This window comes from Silene latifolia, chromosome 3, assembly GCF_048544455.1.
Source record: "Silene latifolia isolate original U9 population chromosome 3, ASM4854445v1, whole genome shotgun sequence".
Classification (NCBI taxonomy): domain Eukaryota; kingdom Viridiplantae; phylum Streptophyta; class Magnoliopsida; order Caryophyllales; family Caryophyllaceae; genus Silene; species Silene latifolia.
Genome location: NC_133528.1, coordinates 131,606,220 through 131,617,637, shown reverse-complemented (window position 1 = coordinate 131,617,637; position 11,418 = coordinate 131,606,220). Strand labels below are relative to the sequence as shown.

Below are 11,418 nucleotides of genomic sequence, written 5' to 3'. Positions count from 1 at the left end.
TTTGGGCAGGATACTTTTTGAAGCGTATTCCAACTCAAATCTATAAATGGGCCCTAATTAAAGGGCCTCACTCATGTCCAATCCTAAATTTTTGTTAAGACGAGTCATCTTTGTTTAAAACAATAAGACGGGATTTTGTAATTATTTTACGGTGGTTAAATGGTACCACAATGCCACAATGGTCAAGCTAGTTTTACAGTTTATTAATAATTTTTTTTTCAAAAAGTAATCACATCTAGCTGTAAAATGTCTCAAAATCTCGTCTTATTGTTTCAGATAAAAACTAGTTTAGATCCCGTGCAATAAATGCGCGGTATTTATAGAATTTTTATTTTTATATTACTTAATTAGGTTAAACCCCGTGCATTAAATGCATAGCTCATAATTTATTTATTTTTACTAAATTAGATACAGTATATGATAGTGGTATCTCATTAGTTTTTCATTTTTCTCATCATTGCATTTTGCTTTGAGAAATAAAAAATTGAAACTAAAAATTAATTAAAAGAATTGAGCAGCATGTTGAAATGTATTTTTGTAAATAATATTTTATTTATAATGTAAAGTTAATGATTCCAATTTATAAATTTTCTCATTTTTTTTGTCTCGAAAGTAATTAAAACGGTTTAATTTTGTTTCATACATAGTATATAAGTCAAATCATTTTCAAATAATAGAATCAGTAAAATATTTAATAAATCATAGTTTGATACAATTTTTTTATTAAAATATTTTAATTAAAATATTATAGATTAGAGTTTAGTCAAAAAAATATAATTTGATGAAAAGGTTAATTTTAATGAAAAGATAATATGTTAATGAAATGAATTATTAGGATTATTAGTTACCTTACTTAGTTAATGTATACATAAGTGTTATTAGTTACCTTATTTAAAAAGATGCTTTTTGGAGGGAAAATTTTTTAGGTTGCCTATTCATTTAGTAAATAGGGGATGACCAGTCTTAAGAGACGAACTCATGTCGAATAATATTACTCGTACACTATGTTTATGTTTATGAGTTTATCCCAAGACACAACAATGAGTATTAGCAAGAAAAAGATTTTATTATTTTATTTTTAAGATCTAATTCAGACTTTTTTATTATTTACTGTGTCCCTTAGCCACGTAAAAATTCTCTAAATTACTATACAGGATCCATTTTATTACTCATATTTTGCTATTGAAGAGTCTTAAAATGAGTCCAAGACTCACCTTAAAACCGACGGAAATCTAAATTGCTTTGACTCAAGTATGAGGGCAAGACACTAACAAAAAGTGGTCAAGCTAGTATTATAGCTTATTGATAAAAAAAAAAATTCCCCAAAAAATGGTCATATTTGGCTGTAAAATGATCTCAAAATTTCATCTTATTGTTTCAGACGAAAATAACCTGTCTTAAGGAAGACCAACTCATGTCCAATAATATTACTCATACACTATGTTTTATGTTTATGAGGTTATCCCATGACCCAACAATGAGTATTAGCACAAAAAAAAGACTTATTTTAATTTTAAAATCCAATTCAGACTTCTTTAATTTCCCAATGTGCCTCTCATCCACGTAAAAATTCTCTAAATCACTCCATTTTATCACGCACATTTCACTATCGAATAGTCTTAAAATGAGTCTTGGAAACCCAAGACTCGCCTTAATTTTCAAGACTCACCTTAAGATCGACTGGAATCTAAGCTGCTTTAACGCAAACAAAACTTGTGCTGAAACTCAATCTTCATATTACGATAATATTAGCCTTGCAAGATTAATTTCACATCACACAGCGATCTGTTATTTCGCTTAGCCCACCTAACCCATGAGGCAGCCTAGCCATCTGTTCCTTGGGCGGATTTAGGGTTAAGTACTTAAGTGGCCTTCCAGGGCAATTCTCTCGTCGGTCTCACCCTTGACGGCCTCTAATCTAATGTATTTATGTTTTAAGGATATCAATTTTCAAGCAATTTATGAATAATTAATACAGTTATGTGGGTGTACATGTTTGCTCATACGAATGTGCATCATCTAAAGAATCTACCCAATGAATGTGGCATATTGTCTATAATATATCAGTCTTAACCACTAGACTAAAACATCTTCATAATACAAACACCATCAATCAAATAAAGTCGTCATGTAATGAATTACCATTACGTTCACCCATCAACAAATTTTCGTGAGAAACCGCATCTTTTTGACAATTTTCGATGTTTAAAGTATAAAGCATCAAGGTATTTCTCAAATCTTCTCATCCTTGAAGATGAGAATCACTGCATTCATTACAGAAGTTCCTAATGCGCAGATCCATTAAAATGGTGTACAACATGTCAATGCCCACCCTTTGGTGGTCATTAACACGATCTCTAAACATTCACAGCTACCCTCAACAATATTAAATTAAAATAAAAAACTAACAAAGATTTACATTTAAACCCCACACTAAAAATCCCCCAACTAAAACAAAGTCGCAAGTGATGAAGCTGCCACTAGCACCATGGAAGAGGTACGGCAGACAAATGACCCGGTTCTTCTCGATGAGCTACTGCGGCAACTCGGCAAGCAAGGATTGAGCCAAGGTGGAAAAGATGAACAGGCCCTTCAAAACAAGCCCTCTCCCAATCAGAGCCTTTGTACAGCCCTGGTTGTTCACAAGCAGAACAAGCTACTAACCATGTCCATGTGACCCGACTTCTCAATTGTATTACTCCTGAATTCCAGAATTAAACAGGGCTCGATTAATGAAAGGGCACATGGCTGCAAGCAACGCCTTCGGACATTCCTCATGAGGAAGATGGCCACACCCTGATATAGCAACTAGTCTCTGCATATTTGAACCACTTTTAATTAGAATTAAAATCTCTGATAAAAAGCACCATGAAACCTAGCCTCACGTGCCGACATACGTCAAAAATAGAATCAAGCAAAAGCACAAAGCTAATCCGATTACCCACACACACCCTAAATGACTAGATAATAATATCCAAAATAGATACGAATTACGAACCCAAAATGTTACACCCGATACATACACGTACCCAAGGTGATCAGATAATAACCAAAACATACACATACACAAGGTAATCAGATAAAACACCCAAAACATACACATACACATGATGACCGGATTATAACACTGAAAACATACACAAACCAGAAACATGTGATTTCGGCCTAACCCAAATCCGAATGCAAGCATATCAGAAATCACCCAACTTGAATTGACCTGGGTACTTGCCCAATGAGCCATTTGCATGGTCTAATCGAAAGTATTAAAACTTAAAACAATAATTCAGCATTCCAAAGATGATTAAAAATAAACTAATCATTTTCAAGATGATACAAAGTGTAAGTGTTTCATTTACTCTTGTTTCTAATTGGCGGAAAGTTAAAAGGTGGATTAAGTCCTTTAACCGGCAAGGTCAATGGGATGGAGAGGGTGTTATCTATCTTATTTCTGTAATGATAGATTAAGAAGGGAAAGAGAATGTGAAAACACAAATACTTACAGAATCTACAAATTTTGAAGCCATAGTTTGAGCAGACCGTAGAGAGACAAGAGCGTCTTCAGCCCCAGTGACAACCAAAACAGGCAAGTCTTGGACTGCTTTCAGTAGCAAACCGGCATTTTGGGGCGAAAGCACTGTTTCACTAGACAGCTTGCCAATATCATGGAGAGCTTCATCCCAACCTTCCACACAAAGAGGAGCCTGATAGAATGCATTTACATACGTAGAGCATATCAGCTTATATTGAGTGATTGACCATCGACGACCATGTTACTCGAACAAAAATAGGGGTGTCTGGTACATGTAGTCGGACACAACGTGACTCAATTTTTTAGACATGGGGACCCGGGATCATATAAATGAGTGCAGCACGTCTTCAAAACCAAAATATAAGTACAAAATTTAAATATTTGGAGTTTCAAAATGCAAAAGAGATATTTAAGAAACAAGATTTGAAATCATTAAATACCATACTGAATGTTTCGTACACGGTCTCTCCTTCTACTTTTGTCAGGTGTGCCTTCCTATTTGACTATTCTAGGACGATTACAGAAGTGACAAGGGCCGAGACCCATATATCCTTAAGTTTGGTGTTTACAGGTTAAAAAGAGAAGATTCAGAATAACATAGCTCAAGAAAAAGAGATGAAAAAACTTGAGACGACTATAATCACTATGTACCTTGTATAGATTTAACACATCAGTTGTGAGCTTGGTAGCATCATACCATGCGCGCCGGTTCACCACCTGTGTGATTTCGGTTCGAAGGAGTGGTTGAACCAAGTGCTTCTTCCCCAGTGAAGTACGTAAGAGAATCCTTGCAAAGGATGGAACAACATCTCTAGACAAATCTACACTCAATAACACTACTGCTTTGATGACAACCTGAAATTTCAAAAGATTCACAAAGTTAAGATTACAGATAATAATTGAGGTTTTTGAGTTCAAGGAACAGATAGCAAACTCCATCCGACTCACAACGGTTGTCCCTTCAAGTTTGTTTGAGTTGTAAGAAAACCAATAAGGGAAAGTAGTATTAGAATCGAAAGGCAATTTGGTAAATATATGCATTCCTATGTTTCAAAAACTCAACCAATTTCTAACTAAAAGCACCAACCCTACAAAAAGCATGCCCAACAAAAGTCTTACAATCGTCATGTTTCAAGACAGGACAGAAGAAGCGAAGTAATTGAGAGACTAGCAAACATTACAAAATTGCTATGATATCAAAACGCATGGAGAAGGTTAATGGAAAGTCATCAAGTGTATGCTCTTTACAATTATCTACATAATAATCATGCAAGACACCCATTCAAGTATTCAACAAAACTCGGATGATGAGCAAAACAGCTCAAGTCATTCAAATAAAATATACACAAGTGGATATACTCACATTTGAAGCGCTTCCAGAAGATCGCACTTTCTCTGCTGCCCTTAAAGCAAGTGAGCCGCCATCATCGTGACCGACTAGTATAACAGAAGAAAACCCCATTTCTAAACAAAAGGATAGTAGCAGATCCACCTGCAACAAAACGAATACAGTGTCAAACCATTATAGAAACAATATCATCACATAAGTTCAAACTTCAAACACAGTGAGAATCTAAGAATCAAAAAATGACTAAGAAAGGGCGCACTAGCAGGTAAGCACCCCGACAAGAAAACAGATAAAAAGCAAATTAGTTTTCTAATTCCAAGATCCAACTTATTTTCATATTTTAAACATTCATAAAAACTCATTTTAGATATATTTTGAAGGTAAAACATAATAATAAAAAAAATACACTGTCAGAAGTCGGACGGCACCAGTGTCCATTCAGTTATCTTTACTTAAGCTCTTCAACCACTTAACTACTTGATAATTGATATATATGTATCCATTCCACTTCTATTTCGTATCACTTGTTCCATGTAGAAATGTAATGAATCCAAATTTACTGGATATAATTTTATTATTGCAGAGCAAGACACTCACTTACTGTAGAAATCTTCGTTACACTAATCAGGAAAACTAGCCATGGCCACAAAAATTAGAGCAAATAAAATAATTTTATCTTTAGTAAGGGGATCCAACAGCAAATAAAACTAGCCGTATCATTAAGCTAAACCCATTAGGGGGTGTTTGGTTCACTTGAAAAAGGTATGAGGTGGGTTTAGAATGAGCTAAACCCATGCCATGTGTTTGGTTGGCAAATGTAGCGGTTTCATACCCATATCTCAAACCCATGAAGTATGGGTTTCTCATACCCAAGGAGGAGGATGGGTATGAGATTGATACCCATGGGAATGAAATTAAAATAAGCAAAATTGTGAAATAAAAATATGGCATAATGTAAATCAAATCTTCTATATACTTATTTGATTAAATTTTTATTTTCATGATTTTATAATACTAAAAATTTTGATTTAAAATATTTTATTTTACTGATTTTAACTTTTAATTGAACTCCAAACCCATACCACTCAGAATTAAAACAAACGCATGGTATGAGGAATCAAATTCCAACCCCATACCACCCAGGTATGATTCCTAATTCTAAACCCATACCCATGCACGAAACAAACGCCCCCTAAATGTTATTGGCTAAAACAGGTGCTCTAGAACTGTACTATGAGCCTATGATATGTACACATGCAAAATCGCAAAATTATCCCTCAGAGAACAGTTGTTTGAAGTGAGAAATTAGCTTTACCAGAAAGTCATCAAACATGAAGTTATAAAAACCTCATAATAATAAAGTAAATATCCATTCTGAATAACAAAAGAAGGTACCTGGGTTTCAAGTTTGTATGGGTTTGGTAGTTGTTTTTCTTCCCAATCCTTCTTATTTTGCCTAGGAGTTAAACCCCAGCCGGGCCGATCAAAAGCTGCAACGGGGGATCCAACTTGTCGGGCCAGCGTGCCCATGACATGCCTCCATGAGAAAACTCCTCCTCCGAATCCATGCACCAAGACAATACCACACTGGCCATTTGCCTCTAAATCTAAGTCCAGTTTTAGAGGGCTCAAATCCCTGACTTCATCCTTCTCATCAGTAGAATCAAGATTCAAAGGAGGAATTTCATCAGAAAAAATAGCTGAGCATGCAGAACCGTCCAGTAATGGATCATACAAAGAAGAAGAGTGGAATTGATTGCTATAGCTTCTATGCAGGGGGTTCTGGGTCTTTGACAGACAACTCGACGTCCTATCTAATTTGACTCTCGCAATGCCTAGCTGAGGGTTGCAACTCCTGCCAGGTTCAACGAAGGTCGTAGAAGAAAGAGAACGTGGAGGAGAGCTAGGCATACTAATCTTGTAATGGACTGCAAAACCTTGGCAAGTAGTGAATAAGCTGTCAATGTCAGCAAGTAACCTGACAGGCAAGGTATCTTCATAACGAGCCAAGCCATAAGCTTTTTTCCTGGCCTCACTGTCACTTTTGGGGGTTGCCTTTGCTGTGGAGGGGACGGGGGACCTTGGGAGTTTTTGATAGGCAGAAAGTAAACTCTTACATGACAGAACCTATTGAGGAAAAAGGGACATATCAGAACAATTCATAAAACTGTATAAAAAACGTTAATAAGAACAGCAAACACGGATTATGTTCAATAGAAGAGTTACTAAATTGCCAAAATCAGCACCCTAAATAAACCGAACATAGCACTCAAGTATCAGGGTTTGAGAAAGCAGCAATACAAAAAATAACAGCAGACAAGACCAATATGGTTGGTTGCATCCTCAAGAGAAAATAAAAGATCAAATAAAGCAATTCAACCACAAAATAAACCAGTAGAAGACCTACTGTCTCAGGGTCGACACGATGAAATAGCACTTTCCTCCTTGCCTTACAGCTAGTTCGGTAGGCAATAACCATATGGCCAAGAGCAAAGACTACAGATGACAAAAACAGGACCGGCATTCCCCAAGACTTCTTTAAATGTAGAATGCGCCTTGCAAGAGAATGTGACGCCTCAGCTTCTATCTGAGAATTCACTGAGAAAACACAGGCCTTCACTGATAGAAGAAGAATCGAAGAAATGGAGCATAATGTTACGATTCCCATGTATGGACCGTGAGAGAGAGCAGGAGCATCACAGAACGAATATACACCTGCCATTACAGAATAATCTCTCAGAAGGTCGTAGACAACTTGCCTACCAGAAATGAGACAGTCTTATATGCGACTATTACAGTAAACCAAGATTTCAATAACCATGGTCACTATTCAATTGCCACCAGGAACAACCAAATACAAAAACATCAGGAAAACGTAGATGAGACGGTCTTATATGCGACACACATCATTGACCATATAATTAAACGAGACACATAAAAGTATTTCAATTGGTCTCACACTCTTTAACATGTGAAACTGCCTTATACAAGTCTCAGTGCAAAACCATTTCCTTACAAAGCCACAACCGCAAAAACATACAAAGTCAGCAATTCCTGGCGTTAACCACAGCAGATCTAGCCATGATAGGTAATCAACAAGACTCACATATTTTGGACTAAAGCGAACCTCCCCCAACTAAGCAACAACAATACACCAATTCATCATAATAGACCGTGTCAACCTTACATAACCCCCACCACGAAAACAAAAAAAAAATCCTCACCAAGGGTCACTAATTACACAAGTACATTGTAAAACGGGTAAGTTTGACAATTACTTTCCACTAAAATGGTACCTGATTTCTTGGTGGTTGGATCCGTTTTACGCAATATTTGTGTAAACTGCCTTACCGAAGACTAACAGCTAATATTAGCTACCAAACAAACTCAACAACTTCAGGGTAAAGCACATTATATCCAATACCTCTCAAACCATTACCGTCCATCAATCAACGTCTTTTCAAAACATACATACATTATACATACACAGAATGAAACACACAAACCATCCAAATTTGTCAATAGTCGAAACACGATTACCAAATCATAGAATTTTCAAAAAAAAAAAAAAAAAAAAAACTTCACACACAAAATCCGAAATCGAACCGAATAAAACACGAGGTAGTAAAAGTAATGAAATTGAAGAACATACAGGTGATGAGCAGAGATCTAACAACGGACACAATCGGAATATCAATCAAAGAGCTCTTGAAAGAATAACGACGAACTAATAACTCTTTAATTCCATAACATTTAACACAAGTAAAGCTTGATATCAACATGCATGGCACCAACACATCTCCAATCGCTACCAAAACCGGCAAACATTGCACCAACAACGACGCAAACATCGCTACCATGAAGAAGACCGTTCTTACGCACCTCCTTACCCTCTCCATTTCTCCCAAAAAAATCCCCAATTTCTCGCAAAATGTCAATGATAAACAATTAATAACAAAATAGACGATTATAATAAAATGCAGAATATTTAAGTAGGATCGCGAGAGATTTGCGATCGCAACGACGTCGAAACCCTAGCCGAAAATAAAATTGTGCGAAACTCCTCTGACATTGGTTTGCTTCGATCGAAATGACGAGCAATAATGTTACAATTGAAGGAATAACGAATCGAAGAAATCAATGGAGGTGTCGATTGATTGAATGATTGGTTATTGAGGAATGAGGTCCGCCATAGCTAGGGTTTCGAAGCTTTCTCTCTCTAGAAAATGGAGGAGAGAGAATGAGAGAAGAAACCGGCGGTTTTTTTTATAGGCGGCGTTTGAATTTCGGATTTCTTTTTTTTATTAATTATTTATAATTTGTTGTTGTATTTAAATATGGAAAAATACTTGATTACTATATTAATATAATAATGAATAAAATATTGGAAACAATAGAGAAGTTTAGTCAAGCATGATTTTCTCTCTCTTGTAGCACGGGATTGGGCTGTCTGTATGTCTGTCCCTAGTCTTCGTCTACTAGAGTACTAGCCTATCATGCAATATTGATAAACTTGGGTCCTACAAGTATAAGTTATAACCCGACTCGTATCCGATCAATAAGCAACTTGTATCCGTGAGTTGAATTGATTTGATCTTACTTTTTTTATTATCGTATATGGATCATTATTCTTAAATAACTTGGTACTTCTTCTATTCCAATGAATTTTATACATTTACTTTTTGAACACTATTTATGTGTAAGGAGAATCTCCGATATAACTTCTAATAGATTATGAATATCAAATTTTTATAATTTTTAGTAATATGTAACAAAAAATATAAACAAAAAAAAACGAGCATTGATATACGTGTATAAAGCAAATGTATAGAATTAATTAGAATGGTTGAAGTATATAGCAAGACATTTGAATTGAAAATGGTACGTTCTGACTCAAATGATTGCAAACCTAAATGACCCCAACCTAAACTAAACTCATCGCACATGACTCATTTGACTTATTTGCCAAGTCAAGCTACAAGGTAGACTCGTCTAGTAACGGATTTAAAAACGTTTTCAGAATTGAGGGATAAGATTAAAAAAAAAAAAATTATAAGGTTTGTTATATTTAGCTTATGAATATGGGAGGAGTAAATATGTAATTTTGGCATGATAGAAAATAGATAAAATTCTAATGAGTGAATAAGTAAGTACTTTTAGTTTTTCTACGAGTTGCTTTAACTTAATTTGTTGATATAAAAGACGGTAAATTTTAGCTTTGTATTATGGCTTCAAGGTTATTAGAAAGCCATGCTTTTACATGAATAACAACGAATTGATAACATCTAATCCCAAAAATTTAAGATGTTACAACATAGTCTTAAAAAATACAAATACGTATATTGTCAAGACTTAAGAGTCATTAGAAATAAATGAAGAATCGTATTTGAAACCTGAGCTTAAAGCTTAGAAGTTAGAATCATGAATACAAAATAAATTATTATATACATATTCGCTAATGTACACAGTATATAAGGTGACGTAACAACAAATTCTTTTTTTTATAAGATAAGTAAAGGTGAAACCAAAAATTTTACTATTTTTAACCAGGTTAAGTTATGGAGCAAATCTAATCGCTAGTCAAATTCTCACAGTAATGAAAAACAAAGTTCAAATAAGATATTGGTTTTTATTAATATTTTATTTAGCTCAACACAAATTCTCATTATAGACGAACACTATCCGTCTATACGTATAGACGGATACCACTTTCCCTCACAAAATATCCATTTACCATAAAGTGGAAAGCACATGGGGGTGCCCCACCTTGTCCCCCCTACCCATTTTATTAGAGGTATTTACCCGTCTGTTCGCCCCACCCGTCAATACCAAGACCTATTGTTAGCTCAATTTATATTCTTGTTTTGAGTAAGATTTTTTTTCCTTAAATCTTGTAGGTTAAAGGAAAATCAAATAAATGAGTGGTCCATTGGAATAAAATGAAATAATGCAAATTCTCATATGTGACATGTTTTTTTTTTTTCGGCATAAATTGTGACAAACCTAAACGTGACCATTTAATAAAAAATATGACCATTATTTAATATCGTAGGTAATATTTTATGAGTGGTTACTTTTTATGTTAAAGTGGTTATATTTGAGATCGTTACAATTTGTGATCGTCATAAGAGAGACCAACCGATGAAATAATTGGTTACCTATGAATAATTCAACTAACAAAGTCAATAGTTACATGACACTTTACAGGTTGAAGCACATATACTATGGCAATTACTATGGTTAGGTGAGGTTTGTCCATTAAAAAGCCATACAAACTGTCATTTGAATAAAGGTGATGATGTATCTTATGATTACATCTTTATATGTATGCGACTATGCGTATCATATTATAGCTGACCATATTTGTTGAGGATTAAAACCTTGTTACGAATTTTTGTCTGTCTTAAATTTAAAACGGATTAACTATGCATATTAGAATGAATAAGGCAAAATGTATTAGACATAGTAAAGGATTTTGTCCTATATTCTTATATGGAATAATATTTAATCCGTTTTAATATTAAGACGGAAATCTCTCTCT

The 11,418-nt window shown here is 34.8% G+C and overlaps 1 protein-coding gene across 1 annotated transcript; it reads right to left on the bottom strand.

Annotated features, from left to right (window-relative positions):
* Window positions 1–2,185: 2,185 nt before the first annotated feature.
* Window positions 2,186–9,216, bottom strand: LOC141648053 (uncharacterized). The gene is made up of 7 exons (XM_074456500.1): window positions 8,530–9,216; window positions 7,285–7,592; window positions 6,273–7,004; window positions 4,893–5,021; window positions 4,181–4,384; window positions 3,501–3,701; window positions 2,186–2,815 (listed from the first exon to the last, which is right to left on the bottom strand). The coding sequence occupies exons 1-7, from the start codon at window positions 8,774–8,776 to the stop codon at window positions 2,696–2,698; spliced, it is 1,941 nt and encodes a 646-aa protein (XP_074312601.1). The 5' UTR covers window positions 8,777–9,216; the 3' UTR covers window positions 2,186–2,695.
* Between the last annotated feature and the right edge of the window lie 2,202 nt (window positions 9,217–11,418).